Below are 21,015 nucleotides of genomic sequence, written 5' to 3'. Positions count from 1 at the left end.
TACTCGGTACAAACTACAAATCAGACAATTGGTCCTTACTTGTAGGCCTATGTATGTGAGCCGAATGCAAATATTGATTGATTTAGACCCAGTTGTTCTGGAATCAGGCCTAGATTAGCATGGTCCATTCCTTTTTTTTTTGTTGTTTATACTTGGCTTTTATTTTTCTTTTTTGGTCACTGAAATTTTATTAAATGGGTTTAAACCCAACATAGACAAAAACCCAACAAATTTACAAACAAAGGACCAAAAAAAATGGCCAAAGTAAAAAACCCAACACATGGAACACGGAACAACAAACAACACTATGGACCAAAGCCCAAACAAAAAATACCCGTTGAGGAAGAAGAGACACGCCGCTCACCACGTGTCCGATCGCCCAGCGATCAATGAACACGCGTCAGAACGCGCACCATCTGCTTCCACCGGAACCAGAGAAGGTCGTGTCGGATCTCCGCCGACGGCGAAGTCGAAACAACGGAAACCGTTCAACCAGAGCGGCTTACACGAAGCTCGAACCGAGGAGACAGTCTGGCAGATCTGCAAAACAAAGAAGATACAACAACCGTCTACAATCGATCGAAACCCTCTGACTATCTTGAAAACTCAAACGGACATCTTTATAGATACCAATAAGCTTGAAGAGCTTGAAGATGCAACATCCCAAAAACAATTGGGGAAAGAACCATCCGAAAAACGATCGAGAAGCAGTGAACAGAGGAAGACCGGAGACGCAGATCTAGACGGAATCGGGATCAACCCGAAAGATAGCCGGCGAGATCGATGCTGGAGAATTCACCGTCTTCCGGAGACAAAAGTCGGCGAAGCCTGCAAAAGGAAACACGGCTTCCCAAAAACAAGAGCCCGACAACGCGGGAGTCAGAATCCGGTCAACACCGGTGATAGCTTCGTCTCGATCTCATCTCTCCGAAAGATGAGAAGAGAGAGAACAGAGAGGAGAGAGACCGAAGCTAGAATTCCTCCTTTTTTGTTTATACTTGGCTATATTTAATTATTCAGCTGAAAATAATAACTCAAATAGTAAAAGTAAACACTGGATAATAATTGTTTTTTTCTGTTGTCAAAAAAGGATGATAAATTTTCTTATATGAATCCACGCTACCGTTGCACATTGACAGACAGCATAAGCCATAATCATACCAAATACTTTAATCATTATAGTTTTTTAAAACGAAAGGGATGTTGAAAAAAAGTAAAAATTAAAAACACACAGCTGATAATAACAAACACAAAACATGACATGAATAGGTGATAAAAAAACATGGCATGAACAACTCTCTTGATTAATATAGCATCAATGCCACCCAAAACACGACAACGCCACTCATAGCCGTGGACAGTGACAGTGAAAATGAAATGGCACCGTTTTGAGCGGAGTCTTCGGAAGCAGTGGCCGGAGAGGGAGATGGAGACGACCCGGTGGAGGGTGAGGGAACAGGGGATAGATCCGGACTAAGACTAAGACTGGGACTGGCAGTGGAGGTGGCAACAACGAGTACATGGAGCTTCTGGCCAGCTTGGCAGTGGCCAGGGAAGCCGCAGAGGAAGTAGTAGTGGCCGGGTTTCTTAAGAGCCACCGTATCGGATCCGGAATTGTAGGTGGCTAAGGCTGAAGTGGCGTTGCAGGAGATGAAGTCACGGCGGCTCACTTGCTTGACGTTGTGAAACTGTGTGTTGTAAACGAATACTGTAACCAAAGTACAAACCAATGAAATTAGAAATTTAGAAACATTATATTTGAGTCAAATTAAGAAGAGAAAAGGAAAGATGTGGCGGTACAGAGAGAATCTCCGGGGGTGAAAACGTCGGAAGAAGTCCATTTTTGGTAGTCGACGTTGCCGAGGGTAGTCCATCCGGCGGAGCCACCCACCTTGTGGAGCGACGACGAGGCTAAAGATTCTCCAAACATTCCCATTGCCATTATTATTATTACTATCATACACACAACATGCTCCCGGGAAAGCCCCATTTATAATATTATTTTCCAGAAATAGAAAGAGTGACGGAAATTTGCATGGAGTCGGATGGGTATAAATAGAGAGTCTCCTGGTCGAAAATGTTCTAATCGAGCCGTCTTAGTTTACTCTGGATAATGGGCCGATACAACGTCACTATTTGAGGCCCATACAGGAAGCGTTCAACCCCTCCTGTGTAAAAAAATATATCCTAAAAAACAGGAAGCGTTCCAGTTATCCACGATATCTCTTCTTCTACTGCCATGGCGTCACTCTCTTCCACTGCTCACACCATACCACCGGTTCTTCGATCCAGGCCGACTGATTCCAAGTCTCTCTCAGGTATGTCTATCAGACTCTCGTGTGTTTGGTTCGAAAACGTTATGTTTTATTTATTTTTATATACATTTGGTAGATTCGTTCTGGAAGTCACGCGTAATAGCGTGTTGTTTAAGGAGCGAGAACCTTGTCAAGCTTGGTGCGGGGGTTAATCTCTCCCGTGACCCCGTTGTCAAGCGGTCACTTCAGAAGAGGTAGTTTTTTTTTAATCTTTTTCTTTAAAAGAGATGATAGTGTTATTTTTTGGCTAAATTCTCTGAAAAATCCATTGCAGAGTGGTGATAAGGTCTGCAACTATTGAAGAAATAGAGGCCGAGAAATCTGCTATTGAGAAGGATGTTGTACGTATCACTATCCCCCTACATGTTTTTTTTTTTGGTTATTGATTAGTCAAAGATGTATGATTCTGTTTTGTGAAATTCAGAAATCAAAAATGGAGAAGACGATAGAAACGCTTAGGACTAGTTTCAATGCCATAAGGACGGGGAGAGCCAATGTGGCTATGCTTGACAAGATTGAGGTGGAGTACTATGGAAGTCCAGTGAGTCTTAAAAGCATAGCCCAAATCAGTACCCCCGATGGTACTTCTCTTTTGCTCCAGCCTTATGACAAATCTAGGTGACATTATTATACTTTCTGCTCTTTATTTATTTTTGTTTGTTGTTCTCTTGGTTGGTTCATGATACGTCATCCCAAAATGCTTTCATATAGCTTGAAGGCTATAGAGAAGGCCATCTTGAGTTCTGATCTTGGAATGACTCCTAATAGCGATGGAGATGTCATTCGATTGTCCTTGCCTCCCCTCACTTCTGAGCGAAGAAAGGTTTCTCTTCTGATGAATTTTTCAATATAAGGAAACTGTGTGTGTTTTCTATGCTTCTTCCTAATGTTTTTGTAATTTGCACCACTGCAGGAACTAACAAAGTTTGTAGCAAAACAGTTTGAAGAAGGGAAGGTAGCTAGTTTTTCTTTTATAATGATGTACTGAAACTCTTCATTTTCCTTAATCATTGCCTTTCTCCTTTTTCTTATAATTTGTATTTCTTATAGGTTGCACTGAGAAACCTAAGGAGAGATGCCTTAAAGTCTTGTGATAAACTCGAGAAGGTTAAGCTCTTTTTTTTTGCAATTTATATTACTGTTTATTTATTCCTTGTAATATCCTTTTCGTCTGTCGTTTTAAGGAAACCAAGTTTCATTTTTCGCAGGAGAAGAAGCTGTCTGAAGACAACTTGAAGGATATGTCAAGTGATTTGCAGGTAATCCTACCTACCCCACACAAGAGTTTGTATTTAATGGTTAAGGTTGGCTGACAAAACATGTTATTGGTAATGGCAGAAACTAGTTGATACGTACATGAAGAAGATAGAGGAGCTCTGCAAACAGAAAGAGAAGGTATCTCCAGCTACTTAGCCCCTCTTGAGTCAATGGATCTGGTTTTTATATTTTTTTGTCTTTGATCTAAGTAGAGTAGCCATTAATTGCTTATAAAGCTAAAGTACCCATATGTCCATATGGATCCACAGGAATTGTTGAAGGTGTAACTAAAATGGTTGTTGGCTACGATCTGGTAAAATCCACAACATTCCAACTCCTTTTGCCTCTTTAACCTTTTCTCGGAAAAAATCTGTTGTTTCTTGGGGTACAAGAATGCCTCAGAGAATCGAGAGTTTAAATTTATTTTCAGCTGGAAAACTTAGAAGACCTCTTTTGTTCTTCTTTTTATATATGCTTAAGTGATCACTCTCTGTACATCAAACGCTTGTTAATTTGTTTTTGTACATATTTAGACTAAACAAAACCCATCCACCCTTCAAGGTATTAATTTGTTTCATTCAAAATACCTCAAACAGTATATATTATAAAAAAAATAAGATAACAAATACCACACTTGGTTTGTTTTATCATCTTTTACTTCTGAATTTCATGAGCTGCTTTGTCGTCAACGGCTATAGAAGCTACATTGTTAAGAAAATCTTCTCTTGCATTCTTATCAAACGGTTCTTCACCAATGTACAAGTCTAAGATTGACCTACACAAGAGTTTGCTCTTCACACTCCCAACTTGGTTTCCCTCAACTGATAAAAAAAAAACAAAACCATAAATATATATATATTTTTTAAAAGACACTCTCAGACGATTTATTTCGATAACCATAAATAGACAGTATCTTATTACTTGCTACGTTGAGTACATGCCCCGGTTCTTGTGTCATATCAATAGTGGAACTTCTTGGAATTTTATACTCATCTTTGAAGAGGCTAGTGAAGCTACACAAGTGAAAATAATTAAAACAGCTAAACTCAAAGAATCAAACAATGAAATTTTGTTGTGTTAGTTAGTTAACCTTTGGAGCAACTCGTCGTTGTCTAAGCCACCAAACTTCTTGAGCCTGTTACCGACAGAATCTCGGAAAGCACTGCGCACGGAACGGATGCTGAGTTTGCCGTAGACAATCTGCAGCCTTATGGTCATCTTTATATCGGCCTCCATGAGATCATCAATGAATGCCTTGTTTCCCCTGAGCTCAGACGCCGGAAGATTCGCGTATTTTTCACCAACAAGTTTCTTCACATCATCACAGTCAGCATACATGCCTAAACAAATTAAGCTCTCATCAAATCAATTTAAAGGCAACAAAAAGTATCTGGAGCAAAAGATTCCGAGAATGAAAAATACCGAATGCGTAGACATCGATGTTCTTCAATCCCAGCACGCTCTTCCTCCTCAGCCCCACGCCGAGTAATCTCATGGAGTCTCCGATCGTAGCCGGGAACGAGAAACCGGTCTTTAGGCTCAACAACGGTGGATCCGGAGCTAGGATCGGCAAGAGCTATAGATCCCCACGGTAACGGAGAAGAACGAGTAGAGGAGAAGACACTGGGATTCCGCGACGCCACGATCGCAGCTCCGCCGACGGTGACGGTCACGGCGACTGCGGAGACGGAGAGTGGATGACGACGTGGAATGCGGTGGTTTGGGGACAGAGGGCTGAGAAAACGAGAAAGGGAAGCGGAACGAAGCCATCGTCTTGTGTTTGGTAGGTGTGAGTTTGTTGTCTTTGTTAACTTGTGTGTTCGTTCGTTACACTCTCGCATTAAAACACTCAAACACACACCCTTTATATGATTTAGCGACAAACTACTAGTACTACTACTGCTGCTTCGACTGTTTCCCACGTGACCTCCTCTACGAACCATCCTCAGTTTGGGCTTTTCTACGTTTACTGAGATAACGTCTGCATTGGGCTTTATTTGAATCATGATCTATAAGGTGAACCCCCCACATCTATCTCTTAACTGAATCATATGTTTTGCATACTGGGCTGTAGAGTTAAGCTTAAGTTATCCTAATGAGATTAGGATTATACAGATTGAGAGTTATCTATAAGATATGTTTCTTAATGAGTTTAGGAACTTAAGAGTTATATATAAGGAGATACCAATGTGTGGTATAACTTGTGAGTTGAGGGAGCTTTAGTTTTGAGTTATTTTCTAAAGCATTAAGAGTTCTAATAAAGAGTGTTCTTAAGATTCTTTGATTCAATAATTGGTATCAGAGCATTACATTGAATCTAAGAAGAAATCATGGGAGATATTGTTGCAGTGAATAGCAACACAAAGAGCAGCGGATTATCAACCATAAAATGTCCGATGCTCAGCGATACAAACTACACTGTGTGGACAATGCGAATGCAGGCGGCATTGAAAGTCCATAAGGTCTGGGAGGCCATTGATCCAGGGGAGAAAACCGGAGAAAAGAATGATGTCGCGAGGGCATTATTATTCCAATCCATACCCGAGTCCTTAATACTTCAGGTGGGAAACCTTGATACCTCAAAAGAGATGTGGGAAGCGATTAAGTTGAGACATATGGGAGCTGATCGTGTGCGAGAGGCTCGGTTGCAAACCCTAGCAGCAGATTTCAGTCGATTGAAGATGAAGGAGACCGACTCTATTGATGGTTTTGTCGGGAAAATTTCTGAACTAGCAACAAAATCTGCAGCCCTTGGTGAGATTATTGAAGAACCAAAGATGGTTAAGAAGTTTCTTCATAGCTTGCCCCGCAAGAAATATATACACATCGTGGCCTCTTTGGAATAAGTTCTTGATCTTAATAAAACGAACTTTGAGGACATTGTGGGACGGTTAAAAGCATATGAAGAAAGAGTTTCTGAAGAAGAAGAAGAGGAGAATCAAGAAGATCAGGGGCAAAACAAGCTTATGTACACCAATGATTCAGGAGGTCAGTCGCAGCCTTATCAAGAGAGATACGACACGTCAAGAGGACGAGGCAGAGGAGGTCGTAACGGATATCGAGGAAGAGGACGTGGGCGTTATGGCAGTCAACAGAGCGGAGGGTATTACCGCCAAGACAGAGATGCATCAAGAGTGGTGTGTTTCAGATGTGATAAGCTAGGGCACTTCGCGCAAAACGGCCCCGATCGCTTATTAAAGCTTCAAGAGACACAAGAAAGTGAAGCAAACACTACACATGAAGCTGATGAACTAATGGTTCATGAAATTGTGTACCTTAACGAACGGAATGTCATTCCTAACAAGCTTGACGTCACTTCAGCGGGAGATAAGTTATGGTACTTAGACAATGGAGCCAGCAACCATATGACAGGAAATCTTGAATACTTCTCAAAGATAGATAGAAGTATAACAGGAAAGGTGAGATTTGGAGATGACTCGCGAATAGATATAACCGGGAAAGGCTCAATTGTTTTTGCGACAAAGAATGGAGAGAAGAAAATACTCTCTGACGTCTACTACATTCCTAATCTTCGAAGTAACATAATAAGCCTCGAGCAAGCCACCGAGTCAGGTTGTGAGATCAGAATGGTAGGAGATGCTTTGCTCATGTATGATCGTGATAACAATCTTCTTGTGCAAGCAAAAAGAGCTCCAAATCGATTGTATAAGGTAGTCATGGAGGTGGAGAATACAAGATGCTTGCAGCTGGTACATCAAAAGGAGTCCTCGAAGTGGCACTCACGTTTGGGGCACATAGGTCTAAACAACCTAAAACTAATGGTAGAAAAGAATGTGGTGGTCGGTATGCCTCGTTTTGGAGTCGAGAAGGAGACATGTGCGGCATGCTTACGTGGGAAGCAAATACGGAAGTCTTTTCCGCAAGCAAGCTCTTACCGTGCATCTAGAGTATTAGAGCTGATACATGGAGATTTATGCGGTCCAATCACTCCATCTACCGCAGGAGGAAACAAGTATGTGTTCGTCTTAATAGATGATCATACTAGATACATGTGGAGTATTCTTTTAAAGGAGAAAAGTGAAGCTTTTACAAAATTCAAACGGTTTAAGACCGTAGTTGAACAAGAGACAGGTTCAAAGATCAAAACGGGGGGGGGGGGAGAATTTACATCAGTCGAATTCAAAGAGTACTGCGAGAGCTCGGGCATTAAACGACATTTGACGGCCCCATACTCTCCACAACAAAACGGGGTCGTCGAGAGACGAAACAGAACGCTTCTAGAGATGACACGAAGCATCTTGAAGCATATGGATGTTCCAAATTTTCTATGGGGAGAGGCAGTGAGGCATTCAACCTACCTCATCAATAGGATCATTACTCGAACTCTAGTACTTCAGACCCCATACGAGAGCTTTAAGGGGAAGAAACCGCACGTTGAGCACGTGAGGGTCTTCGGATGCGTAGGTTACGCAAAGGTTACTACACCACATCTGAGAAAATTGGATGATAGGTCTCGTGCTTTGGTTCATCTTGGAACTGAGCCGGGAACAAAGGCTTACCGACTACTTGATCCGACAACCAGAAGAATAGTGGTTAGTAGAGATGTGGTCTTTAATGAAGAACAGAGGTGGAAGTGGATACATGAACAGAAAGAAGTAGACACTAGTGTAATAACTTTTGGATATCACGAAACAGGATTATGTGACCAAGCTATAATAAAAGAAGAAGAAACTGATCCTGAGCTCGAGGATGAAGAAAGTGATCATGAAGAAGAACCAGTGGTCCTAAGATGCTCCTCCCGTACGATCAATAAGCCGAGCTATCTTGATGATTACGAGCTACTGTGTGAAGAAGATGAGATGTATGAAACACTTTGCGAATTAGAATGCGAACATCTATTGATGCTTGTGAACGAGGAACCTTGGAGCTATGAAGATGCGAAAGAACTAAAGGTTTGGAGAGATGCATGTGAAGACGAAATCAAGTCGATTGTGAAGAACGATACTTGGAGTTTAGTTGATCTCCCTCGGAATTGTAAAGCAATTGGATTGAAGTGGGTCTTTAAAGTTAAAAGGAACTCTGATGGGAGTATCAACAAATACAAGGCACGTCTGGTTACTAAAGGATACATACAGAAACATGGAATAGACTTTGATGAGGTGTTCGTACCCGTTGCACGGATAGAGACAGTTCGTTTGATCATTGGAGTTGCAGCCTCACATGGTTGGGAGCTACATCATCTTGATGTGAAAACAGCATTTTTACACGGTGATTTAAAGGAAGAAGTCTACGTATCACAGCCAGAGGGGTTCGTCATCAAAGGAAAAGAAACTAAAGTTTATAAGTTAAGAAAGGCACTATACGGTCTACGCCAAGCTCCAAGGGCTTGGAATGAAAAACTCAACGCTACACTTCATGAGTTGAAATTTGATAGATGCCTCAAGGAGCCGTCACTTTATAAGAAGAAAGAGCACGGACATTTGTTGATGGTGGCCGTGTATGTCGATGATCTATTGGTAACAGGCTCGAGCTTGGGCATGATAATCGATTTCAAGAAGGATATGGCAGCTAAATTCGACATGACTGACCTTGGTAAGCTGAGCTATTACCTTGGGATAGAAGTCACGCAGAGAAAAGGAAGTATAGTGTTAAGTCAAGAGAAATATGCAGCAAGGATCATAGAGGAGGCTGGAATGAAAGGGTGTAACTCGACGCAGATACCGATGGATGCATGTCTTAAACTAGGCAGAGCGGATGAAGAGAAGGGTGTAGACGAGAGGGAGTATCAGAGAAACATTGGTTGTTTGCGCTATCTGATACATACAAGACCTGACCTAGCGTGTAGTGTAGGTATCCTAAGTCGGTACATGCACAATCCTAAGGAGTCCCATAAAGCCGCTTTGAAACAAGTCTTGAGGTATCTTCAAGGAACCCTATCGCACGGTTTGATCTTTGAAGCAAGACCGCAAGAAGGATTGGTTGGTTATAGTGATAGTAGTTACAATGTTGATCCCGATGATGGCAAGAGCACAACCGGACACATCTTTTACTTTGGTGGAAATCCAATCACATGGTGTTCTCAAAAACAAGAGATAGTTGCTTTATCTTCTTGTGAAGCGGAGTTTATGGCTGCAACTGAAACCGCCAAGCAAGCAATATGGCTACAGGATCTTCTAAGTGAGTTATTCGGTGGTAACAGTAAGAAGGTCGTGATAAGGATCGATAATAAGTCAGCAATAGCATTGTCTAAGAATCCGGTGTTCCATGGGCGAAGCAAACACATTCATACAAGGTTTCATTTCATCAGAGAATGCGTCGAGAAAGGTCCGTGAGTATAGAGCTTGTCGCTGGTGTGAAACAAAAGGCTGATATACTTACTAAAGCACTTGGGAGAATCAAGTTCAAAGAGATGAGACAATTCATTGGAGTTCAAGATGTGAAGAATGAAGAGATCAAGCTTAAGGGGGAGAATGTAGAGTTAAGCTTAAGTTATCCTAATGAGATTAGGATTATATAGATTGAGAGTTATCTATAAGATATGTTTCCTAATGAGTTTAGGAACTTAAGAGTTATATATAAGGAGATACCAATGTGTGGTATAACTTGTGAGTTGAGAGAGCTTTAGTTTTGAGTTATTTTCTAAAGCATTAAGAGTTCTAATAAAGAGTGTTTTTAAGATTCTTTGATTCAATATGGGCCGTCTCTATGATGTATATCGTCTGCATTGGGCGTTTTGTCCAAGTGATTGTTACAAGTTTTAACTGAGACGTGGTTTTGAATTTGATGGTCTTAAGCTGGTTTAGTTGATCCAACACCTTATTACTCTTTTTGGGTTAGAGCCTAACAGTCTTGAAGAATCATAAATTTGCTTTGTCTTTTGTTGCTTGCTTATATGCATCATACTCTAAATTAAATAATTTATGTACAAAATCACCGTGTAGGCGTTTTAAAACGATATGTGTAATGCTCTCTAATAAGATTGCCCTTGCCTTGATAGAAAAACGTGTATAAAAAGAGGGGGGGGGGGGGGGGGGGGGGGGGGGGGGGGGGGGGGGGCTCATGAAATCCAATAATAGTTTTGGAAGGAATTCACGTGAGGCCATTATTTGCGTCTTATCTTCGTTGTTCGACTGAGGTTCATTTCGGACACTGGAATCAACCAAACCTGTCTTTTTCAATACAGCCAAGATTTGTTTCCTAGCAATAAGCCCATTCTAGCCCATATTCGGCCCATTTACTACTCATCAAACTTTTGACCGTCGATTATTCCCATCGACGGTTCAAGACGCTATCACCTCAATGTTTTTATAAAATTGGCCAAAAACATAGCCCCTATCTTTTTTAAAAAGGTTCGGTTCTTAAGAAAAAGAAGAAGCGTTCAAGTGAAGAGGAAGAAGAAGCAATGGATAAAGTACCAGAAATTCATTTTCCAAAACTGGAGAAATCTTCAGGCAAGAAACAAACAACGACAGTTGTTGTCGGAGCTTTAGCTGTCGCATGGTTGGCGGTAGAGTTCGTGTTTAAGCCATTGTTCAACAAACTTAACTCATCAAAGGATAAATCAGCCTCCGAGGATGCCACAGCCGACGCTGACACAGCTCCTCCTGCGTCCGACGATGCAACAGCTCCTCCCACGACTGACGATGCAACAGCTCCTTCCACGTCCGACGCCTAAAGGTGAGAAAAGCCTCTGCGGGAGACATGTCGTATAATTTCTTCGTAATCAATAATATTTATAAGCAAATATGTTTTGTGTGTTTATGTTGTTGTTTCTTCGATTCTGTAATATTGTTCGGTTTTTATTGCCTTGACGATGATTTTAAGTTAAGGTAATCTTGTTTTTCTTTTGTTTTTGTAATAAAATTCCCGAGATGGAATAATAAACCAATGAGATACGATGTACTATTTGATTGCATTTTCCTAGTTGCCTTGGGTTTTGTTTACTTACACCAGTAAATGTTTTGGGTATCTCTCTTCTTCATTTTGGTAATATCCGCTTGGTCATTTCGTGTTTCTTTCTCTTTGTATCTTCAGTTATCTTTTGGTTCTAAAGAAGTGAGTTTTGAGTGTATTTTTGGCTGTTGCTTGTGGTAGCTTTGTTACTTCTTACTAGGCAGAATAAAACAAGATTATTAGTGAATAGATTCGCAGAGGTAGTTTCATCAAGCAACACAAGAAAAATGGAAAAGAAACCGGAGTACAAATAGTAAGAAAAATTATGAAACACTGAACATTATATAGTTCACTTTGCTCTAAACAAAAACGAGAGAGATATTTTTTAGAAGTGGAAGAATCGTATGGGTAACGGATAGCTCATAGCTTCATAATCGATTGGTATAAATTGAAAAAAAAAGAGGCCGCGTAAGATAAATCCTTGAGGCCTAATGATAAAAGGTTATCGCGCACGTGGCGGGTCAACCCGAAATGAAGTCTGGAGCATCCACCCACGTCAGTAGATGAATCCCATGTCCGAGTTATGGTTACAATGATAGTTTAGAACTCGACGACGGGTTACTACCGGGTCCAGCAAAGCATTCTCCTGATCAGGTGTGTCTTGTCTACGAGAATATCTCTAAAATTTTCTGTTACAATAAGGATGTGTTCCTTTGGTTTGACTTGCAGAGCATCGAGCTAACAAAGAAAGCTATGGACTTCCTAAGAGGAATCTTCCAGTTATATGACCTTGATAATGTGTGTGTATATGATCGTTTCTCTGATTATCCAACCTTGATTCTCTTGTTCTGTATCAACTAAAAGACCATTTAAATTCATAACCAAAGAGACCAACAACAACAATTCTAGTTTTCCTTGGAAGATAAACAATTTCCTTTCAAGGGAATAGATCATCAGAAAAACACTCTTAGATCCTCCTTACATTACTAAAAATATGTTTACCATAAAGAGCGAAAAAGAGATAACACTGAACCTAAACTACATAGCAACAAGAGCATCACGTCATGTCACCTCTCCCTATTCCTCCTCTTGCTTGATTTTCAGACCTCCAAGCTTTGCTTCCAGTTCATTGTCTTCTTCGCCTTCCTCTTCTTCGTCTTCATCTTCAAAATCTTCTCCTTCCGGGTCATTATCATCCAAAGGACCAAGCTTGTCCGCTGAGTCCTTAAACATGTCATTCACCTCGTCCACACCTTCCTCAGATATGAAGTTTCCGTTGATGTTCAGAAGCTTCAAAGTAGGTTTCTTCAAAACAGTTTGCGCCAAGGCCCTCGCCCCAGCTCTTCTCATCATGTTGGTGCTCATGTCAACCTCAGCCAACTGGTCATGACCTTCTTCAAGTGCCTTTGCGATTATGATAGTCCCCTCGTCTTTGAGTTCATTCTCAGACAAATTCAGCTTCGAAAGAGACTCTTTCAAGGCGATGCATGCCGCCAGTTTCCCAGTGGACTTTACAGTAATATCGTTCCCAGCCAACTCTATAACTTCAAGACGAGGAGCAGACTTAATCAGAGCTTCGGCAAGCGCCTCTGTTCCCTCATCCTCCAAGTTCAGGTAACTCATATAGATCTCAGTTAACTCATTCAACACTGATAAGGTATTTGCCAGGGCAACCCCACCTTCGACTCCAAACATGTTGTCACGGAGATCAAGCTTCTTCAAGCGGCTACAAGACGCAAGCGCCTCAGCGAGCGCAACGCCTCCGTCAGAACCAATCCTCGTGGATGAACACCTGAAATCCTCCAGAGACGGACACTGCTTCACAATCTCCGCAATGGCGATCGCTCCTTCGTCTCCCGTCATGTTGTTATGAAACTGAAGAACCCTGATTTCGCCGGTAGAGGGAAGCAGCTCGCGGACCGCTCTCGCAGCATCCTCTGAAATGCCGTCGTTCATGAGATAAAGCTCCTCCAAGCCACGCTGAGACTTGATGAGAGAGGCGAACGCACGGATGCCTTTCTCTCCCAAGGCGTTGTCGGAAAGATTCAAAGACCTGAGGTTAGATCCCTCCAAGGCGGACGAAAACATGGTCATGACTTCGAGCGCTTCCGCCTCCGGTCTCCCCGCGACGAAGTCCGAGAGATCCACTTCGGTCAGCTGGTCCTTGACGGAAGACAAGACGCCGACAGCGAACTTAGCAGCCTCGGAGCCGAAGCTCCTGTTGCTGAAACGGATCTTGGTGTAGGAGTTGTTCGGCTCAGCGAGAGGCCTCAGAAGCTCCCGCGCCTCCTCTAGATCAATGAAGGCTCTACGTCCACCAGATAAATCAAACAAGGCGTCCCCATCGTTGTTCGCCTCGGCCTCGGAGTCAACCTGTTGCGGACCACGTTTGATGACTTCGAGCATAAGCTTGCTGGACTCTTTAGCGTAGACGTGGACAGCGGAGGTGCCATCAGCGTCAGGCTCGCTCTGGAAGTGTTTGTTGGCGGTGGCGAAAGCAAGTTCTTCAATGCGCTTGGCGTCCTCCTCAGCTTCTTGAAGGCTCAAGAGACCGTACTTTCGGGAGAAGATGGAAGGGGTGGTGATGTTCTTGGTCATGCGGTCGACGAGCATGAGGCGTGTGCTCTTGCTTGGTGGCCACATCTTTACGGATAGAACAGGTGGGGTTTTAACTGAATGATCCATGGCTTCTGTAATAATTTTAAGACAAAATAATTAACAAACATTGCTCAAATCTGATTATTAAATATATTAAAAAAAAATAGAAGCCATGGAGACAAAGCTTAAGTGTAGATCCAATCGAAAAACGCAGAAGGCGTTGGAGATATAATTATAATCTAATTCAATGTTCTATTGTAGATACCAAAAAAGCCTAAAGAAGAAAACTTTGCGACAACAGTGGATACGAGAGATGCGATAAGGATATGAAAATCAGAATGAAGTTAAAATGGTTCTCATTCACCTTCGTTTCTCAGCGGTATCGAAATGGATCTCTCTAGTTTCCGGCGATTTGGAGATGAAAGCAGGAGAGGGGGCTTTAATGGAGGCAAGGTTGCGTTTTGAAATCTCAACTGAAAATGAGAGCCAATTGATGAAAAAGCAGAAGAAGATTAATTAGGGTTTATTGATTCTACGCAACGAAAAGTCAATAAAGCCCCTGTAACCAGCCCAAAGCCCAGTAATAATAAGCCTTTATTGATAAAAGCCCATCATTCGGTTGCTTGAAGCGACGGCGATTGAAGAAGGTGGGTGGGCCAGGTGGAGTCACCGACGGTGAACTGTCCACCACACCTTCTGTCTTTTACTCCATTTTTTTTATCATGTTTATTAAAATTTAAAAAAAAAATAAAAAAAAAATGGGATCTTGTTATTGTTAGTTAAATAAACGTAAAAATGGAAACTTCCTCTTTCTTCTTCGTAACAATGATTCGCGGCTTCAACTCGTAGCTACGGAGCAAAGAATGGTGAAGCGGCGGAGATAGAGATCTGTGTTGTTCTCTTCACATCTCCGGAAGCTTCTTCATTCATTCATTCTTCTTCTGCCACACTAACAGATCTTGTAAGTTGCCATCTGGAATCTCCAAATCGCATGTACTGTGGATTCGAATTCTCTAGAGATTGTTGGTAGTTAGGTAGAGAGAGGAATTAGGTTTTCAAGAGTTAGCTCACCACTACTCATCGCTAATTCGATTAATGTATATAGCAGATTCGCTAATCGAGAACAAAAACAAAAATGGAAACTCTCGCAACTGATCCTGGATTCGTTGATTCGGGTGTCTACCTCAGGCTAGGGCTTATTGTAGAGGGCAAGATTCGTTTGAAGAAGCCACCCACACTTCTCTCACGTCTCGCTTCATCTCTCGAGAGATCTTTGTTGTTGCGCGACGAATCTCCCCCAGAGTTCCAACACTCTGCTGTGACCGTCTTTGACGGTAGATCTCCCCCTGAGATCACCATTTCCGACTACTTGGATCGCATCTTCATCTACTCTCGCTGCAGCCCCTCTTGCTTCGTCGTTGCGTACGTCTACATTCTTCAGTTTCTCGACGTGACACGAGCTCATCTCACACCCCTTAATGTCCACCGCCTCCTCGTTACAAGTGTCATGTTAGCTGCTAAAGTCTTCGACGACAGGTGACCCAACCTCCTCGACTAGTCATGTGTCTTCACTCGCTTCGTTTGATCATTTGATTCATTGATGTTGTTTTTGTGCAGGTACTACAACAATGCTTACTACGCCAGAGTGGGAGGTGTTAGCACGAGAGAGTTGAACAGATTGGAGATGAAGTTGTTGTTCGCCCTTGACTTCAAGCTTCAGGTGGATCCTCACACGTTTCACGCGCACTGTTGTCAGTTAGAGAAACAGAACAGCGACGGGATCCAGATCGAGTGGCCTATAAAAGAAGCATGCCGACTCGATAAAGAGACTTGGCGGAAGAGCACACCAGAGTCAGTCTGCTCTCAAACTACTGCACGCTGATAAGGAAATTGTAAGATAGGTTTCTTTTTTTGTGTGTGTTTGGTAGTGTTGATCATTCTTTTGCAAATTTGATTCTTGTGAGCAGCAAAATTCACATACTTTGATTTTGTCTAGTATAAAGTTTCTTAAATTCTCACAAAGCTAGCTAGTACCGTTTAAGAGGTTGCTGCAACTCTTTCCTTGTTACTGCAACTAAAATAAATTTTCCATTTTAAATAAACATCATGCGGCAACTCTTTCCTCGTTGCTGCAATTCACATTAAGCAACCGGAGGTCATATTGGTTTTGCTGTTTCGAGGACCCTTGTTGATCTCAGGCGGTTGTAGTGCTTCAGCAGCAGCAGAAAAGGAGCTGCAACCACCTCAGCATGCATTACCACGTCCACCTGAACCGCTGCCTTCTCCACCACCACGGTCCTTTCTATTAGAGTCGGAGCCCAGAGGACGATGGTGAGATTGAAGACGGTGAGTGGTCGCCGCTTGGATCGTCATGGGACTGCTTGAAACATAATTTTGACGGCCATCTTGTTGACGATCTCCAGATGTTTGATCCCACGAGAGTTTTTATCTACTTTGCCGTGGGGATGTACTGTATGATCAAAGCCGTCAAAGTTGCTTACCTAGATCTGAGGTTAGGTGGCTAGTTATGTATAGATTGTGTGGCTACTGGAGGAAAGTCCGGCGAAATGATCGATATAAATGTGAAAAGATGGTCCATTAAAATCCAACATTTCTAGTTATATAATATAGATAGATTCTAATCGACCTAACAATGCATAATCTTTTCTCCTTCAACTCTGTAGGCTTTGTAGCATGGTCTGATGGTCAGGGTATAAACAACTGTTGATCATGGTAAAAAAATACACTGTAATGTTAATAAGCAGATACATATGAATAAGTCTGAAACCATCCCTTTTACTTAGATGTTGAGCAGTATATATATAACGAATTAACGTGCTTTTATGTACATACTTGTGCTTAAATCTTAAAAGAACGCATGCGTTCAAGATTTTTCCGATATTGATAACGATCATGCCAAATAATAATTAGTTTCTTATGATTTTATTAGATATGTCTAGATTATCAAGCGTGCAGGTTTGGCTTTTAACTTATGAGAAAACTACTTTTTAAGTATCATTTTCTGAATAATGACAAACCAAAACTATATTCCTATCTTTGGCGATGTATGTTTTGAAAAGACGTTCTTAGTAGACGTCTTTTTTACAAATTAAATGTTAAGAATTAGACTAAACCTATTATAGCTACACCATGAGTCACATATACAGATTCTATTTTGTCTTTATTTTTTTACTTTTACTTGCAACACAGTTTCCACATTTGGAAGAATAATATAAAACACCAGCAAAATCAAAGGTTATACTCTCTTTAGACTCTTACGACGAATGAGCAAATGATTGCTGAAAGAGAGAGGTTGGTTAATGCGCAAGGCAGGCGTGATTGCCTTATTTACTTTTTTATCATAATAGATTAATCTATATATTTATATAAACGTGGCTAATGGGTTAACATCAATCAATCATTAAGTTTCTTATCTCGGTTTACTTTCTTTGTATGTATCATTTCTTTGTGGGAGAATTGCCAAGTGTGACTCAAAACTTGGAGTCAAACCCAAAACAATACCCCAACTTGGGTCAAAGGCAAAAGTAACCTAAAAGGCTATTGAAATTACAACTATCCCCTTGTGACCAAACAAAAAAACGGAATTCTTTTTACGTTTCTACCCCTCGCAAGTCGTCTGTTTAGACGACTTGAAAATAAGTCGTCCAGACGACTTAACTTAAAGTCGTCTGGACAGTTAGTCTTAAACATAATTTAAAAATTTTGTAAAAAATATTTTGATAAGTGAAAAATGGGAATTATGTAATTAACATATGTCTTAGGAGGTATAAATTAAGATATAACAAATTTCAATTGTTTTCAGCATAGATGAGTGAAAGTAGTGAGTCATGATATTCTTAAGTTTATGTTTCATCAACATATGTTGTAGTATTGTATGTGTTCTTAGGGTTAGATTTTGGAAAGCATTAAAACCGTTTTTGAAAATTTTTAAAATTACTTATGCGTGTTCATTTCTGTGTATAGTAAACACTATTTAAGTATAATTTGATTTTATAACGTGGTTAGTTAGTTAATCTAGTCATTTTAGTTTAGGGGTTCATTTTAGGGTCTAGGACGACTTAATATTTTGTCGTCTGAAAACAGACGACTAAATATTAAGTCGTCTGTTGTACATTATCAGCCAGAATAAGTCGTCTAAACCGGACCAAACCTTAAAGTTTACCAATGTAATTTTAAAGCTAACCGGATTATTTACCCAATATATAAGGTGATTTTTTTTTTTGTTTCATTTTTCGCGATATTCAGAAACCCTAACAGTTCTCTCTCAAAGGCGATTTCGAATTCCCACGATTTCCGAACAAACCATCGTTCTCAACATCGGCTATCTATCTCACTTCATTCTCACCGTTGTCGCCGCAGCTTCTTCTAACCCTAGCGCCGCCGATTCCTCTAAACCCTAGCGCCGCCGATTCCTCTAAACCCTAGCGCCGCCGCTTCCACTATTTCCGAACAAACCGTCGCCCTCGCCACCGTGGTCACCAACGTTCTAAACACTAGCGCCGCCGCTTCTTCTAAACCCTAGCGCCGCCGCTTCTTCTCTGTAAACCTTAGCGCCGTTTCTCTGTAAACCCTAACGCCGCTAAGTCATCAATCTCGAGGAAAAGATGAACATAAAACGTTGTCTCTATCAATTTACTCATTCTCACCGTTTCACGTTTATTTTTTCAGATCTATAACCGCAATGACGAGTACTCCAACTCCTTCTGCGACTGGAAGACTTGTAAGTAATTTAAGTCGTCTGGAAAGTCTTCCAACTGGACGACTTAGTAGATGACTTAAATATAAGTCGTCCATTTGGAAGACTTTCCAGACGACTTAATTATAAGTCGTCTACTAAGTCGTCTGGACTTATATTGTTGTCTTTGATTATTTTGCAGACAAAAAGGATGGATATTCCAGAACTCCCCCGTAGGTTATACACATCAGGGGAAGAACCAGAAGCCCACAATAGCATTTCGTATCATACGGATAACAGCAAGTTGCATACTGCTCTTAGGAAAGCTCTTACTGATGACGAATTTGAAGAGCTCAAGGAGTCGAGTTTGGGAGTTTTCATCAAGTTCAAGGAGCAGGGATTTGGTTGGGCTTCAAGGCTGGTTCACTACATGCTCAGTTTCAAGCTGGACATTAAGAAGAAGTATGAGATGTGGTCTCTCGTTGGTCCAGAACCTTTGAGGTTTTCACTGTTAGAGTTTGAAAACCTCACTGGTCTAAACTGCGAGTACATCGAGGACCTTGAGACACCAAAATGTGACGTTACCCCAGAGATGGTTTCTTTCTGGGGGATGCTGGGAGTTCATCTGGAAGCTGGGCCAACTACTGATCAGATAATAGCAGCACTGCAGAGATGCGGGGATTGGTCCAGGGAAGATCGCAAGCGGCTCGCGTACCTCTCCATCTTCACTGGATTCATTGAAGGGAGAAAGTTTTCAACCGCTACACGATCTACTCTGGCAAGGCTAGTGATGGATTTAGAACGGTTTGAGAATTATCCATGGGGGAGAGTCGCATTTAAGGTGCTGATGGACTCTTTGTGGAACAAAGAAATTGCTGGCTGTTACACCGTGGATGGGTTTATACAAGTTCTTCAGGTCTGGACGTACACAGCTATGCCGGAATTGGGTGCTAGTATTGGTGGTCCCAGAGCAGACAGTCCGTCTCCACCGATACTGGCTTACGAGGGCAGCAGAGGCCGCAGATCAATGAAAGCTGCTATCTTGAGTCAGGTATTTACTTCAATCCAAAAGACTGCGCAGACGACTTATTATAAGTCGTCTGGAAGGTCGTCCAGCTGGACGACTTATCGGACGACTTAATTAAGTCGTCTGGAAAGTCTTCCATCTGGACGACTTATTAGACGACTTATTATAAGTCGTCTGGAAAGTCTTCCATCTGGACGACTTATTAGACGACTTATTATAAGTCGTCTGGAAGGTCTTCCAGCTGGACGACTTAGTAGACGACTTATAATTAAGTCGTCTATTTAGTATTTTTTTTCAAATATCTAACTCGATTCTTCTATTTACTGCAGACCCGCGTGATCAACTTTGTTGAGAAGGACATTAGTGAAATGTGGCCAAAATGGGACTCTGAGGTTGAGGACCTGCCCGCGGAGAACATCATTAAAGTCATGTATGAGCGGAGACCGTGGAAGTGGACCATGGATTGCTGGGAAGTCACTGGTACTAAGGTCAATACAAAACCTAAGGTTGTGACTCCATCAAAGAAGGCCAAAGAGATGGTTGTGTTGGAGGAGGAGGAGGAGGAGGAAGACAATCCAAGACCTCGGAAGAAAGCTCGTAAAGAGGCTCCTAAAGTGGCTAGTGAAGAGGCTAGAGAAGAGGCTAGAGGGGTGACCAGAGAGGAGTTGGAAATTATGTTCAAGGGCGTAGCTGACTGCATGAAAAAAGGGTTTAATAAGTGCATGAGGGAGTTTAGGAAGTTGTCCGATAGATTGGAAGCTGTGGAGAAGAAGGTTGGTGTCACCAATCAGGCTACCCCTCAAGATAAACAGCCTACCCCTCTTGCCAAAGAAACCGGGGGTAGAAACAAACAGGCTACCCCTCAAGATAAACAACCTACCCCTCATGCCAAAGAAACCGTGGTTAGTAACCAGCCTCCTCCTCATCAAACCAAACAGCAGCCTCCTCCTCCTCAAAAGAAACAGCCTCCTCCTCAAAAGAAACAGCCTCCTCCTCAAAAGAAACAGCCTCCTCAAATCAAAGAGGTTAGTATCAAATCCAGGGTTAACTAGTTGTCCAGACGACTGTAAAAGTTGTCTGGACGACTAGTTGACCCTGGACGACTTAAACGTAAGTTGTCTGGACGACTAGTTGACCACGGAAGACTTAATTTTAAGTCGTCCAGGTCCAACTAGTCGTCCAGACAACTTTTGTTTAAGTCGTCCAGAGTTAACTTGTGTGCAACTTTTATTGCAGAGATGGTTGCCGGAGGATACAGCAACCGAGGC

General features: G+C 41.8%; 5 protein-coding genes and 1 pseudogene across 6 annotated transcripts; 3 read left to right on the top strand and 3 right to left on the bottom strand.

Moving 5' to 3' along the window:
* Nucleotides 1-1,147: 1,147 nt before the first annotated feature.
* On the bottom strand, nucleotides 1,148-2,037 carry LOC111209106 (mavicyanin). Its single transcript, XM_022708910.2, has 2 exons — nucleotides 1,801-2,037; nucleotides 1,148-1,708 (listed from the first exon to the last, which is right to left on the bottom strand). The coding sequence occupies exons 1-2, from the start codon at nucleotides 1,988-1,990 to the stop codon at nucleotides 1,305-1,307; spliced, it is 594 nt and encodes a 197-aa protein (XP_022564631.1). The 5' UTR covers nucleotides 1,991-2,037; the 3' UTR covers nucleotides 1,148-1,304.
* A 125-nt stretch (nucleotides 2,038-2,162) lies between these two features.
* LOC106411753 (ribosome-recycling factor, chloroplastic) lies at nucleotides 2,163-4,136 on the top strand. Its single transcript, XM_048764955.1, is given in 10 exon segments — nucleotides 2,163-2,318; nucleotides 2,392-2,509; nucleotides 2,590-2,656; nucleotides 2,740-2,933; nucleotides 3,027-3,138; nucleotides 3,229-3,270; nucleotides 3,366-3,435; nucleotides 3,438-3,574; nucleotides 3,654-3,710; nucleotides 3,842-4,136. Coding segments are annotated over 10 exon segments (894 nt in total). The 5' UTR covers nucleotides 2,163-2,239; the 3' UTR covers nucleotides 3,860-4,136.
* LOC125591215 lies at nucleotides 4,108-5,436 on the bottom strand (annotated as a pseudogene).
* Nucleotides 5,437-10,852: 5,416 nt separating this feature from the next.
* On the top strand, nucleotides 10,853-11,448 carry BNAC08G32700D (outer envelope membrane protein 7). Its single transcript, XM_013856833.3, has one exon. The coding sequence runs from the start codon at nucleotides 10,936-10,938 to the stop codon at nucleotides 11,206-11,208; it is 273 nt and encodes a 90-aa protein (XP_013712287.1). The 5' UTR covers nucleotides 10,853-10,935; the 3' UTR covers nucleotides 11,209-11,448.
* An 831-nt stretch (nucleotides 11,449-12,279) lies between these two features.
* LOC106415712 (RAN GTPase-activating protein 1) lies at nucleotides 12,280-14,549 on the bottom strand. The gene is made up of 2 exons (XM_013856478.3): nucleotides 14,389-14,549; nucleotides 12,280-14,116 (listed from the first exon to the last, which is right to left on the bottom strand). The coding sequence occupies exon 2, from the start codon at nucleotides 14,109-14,111 to the stop codon at nucleotides 12,504-12,506; it is 1,608 nt and encodes a 535-aa protein (XP_013711932.2). The 5' UTR covers nucleotides 14,112-14,116; nucleotides 14,389-14,549; the 3' UTR covers nucleotides 12,280-12,503.
* Nucleotides 14,550-14,748: 199 nt separating this feature from the next.
* On the top strand, nucleotides 14,749-16,169 carry LOC106411589 (cyclin-U3-1). Of its 2 annotated transcripts, none has more exons than XM_013852375.3 (3): nucleotides 14,749-14,985; nucleotides 15,133-15,560; nucleotides 15,642-16,169. In XM_013852375.3, the coding sequence occupies exons 2-3, from the start codon at nucleotides 15,160-15,162 to the stop codon at nucleotides 15,904-15,906; spliced, it is 666 nt and encodes a 221-aa protein (XP_013707829.2). In that variant the 5' UTR covers nucleotides 14,749-14,985; nucleotides 15,133-15,159; the 3' UTR covers nucleotides 15,907-16,169. The 2 variants fall into 2 exon arrangements, with proteins under 2 accessions (XP_013707829.2, XP_022563260.2); XM_022707539.2 differs by having other exon boundaries at nucleotides 14,770-14,985; nucleotides 15,130-15,560.
* The last annotated feature ends 4,846 nt before the right edge of the window (nucleotides 16,170-21,015 follow it).

This window comes from Brassica napus, chromosome C8 (assembly GCF_020379485.1).
Source record: "Brassica napus cultivar Da-Ae chromosome C8, Da-Ae, whole genome shotgun sequence".
Classification (NCBI taxonomy): domain Eukaryota; kingdom Viridiplantae; phylum Streptophyta; class Magnoliopsida; order Brassicales; family Brassicaceae; genus Brassica; species Brassica napus.
Note: the sequence above shows the minus strand (reverse complement) of the source record. Positions and strands in the feature narration are given on the sequence as shown.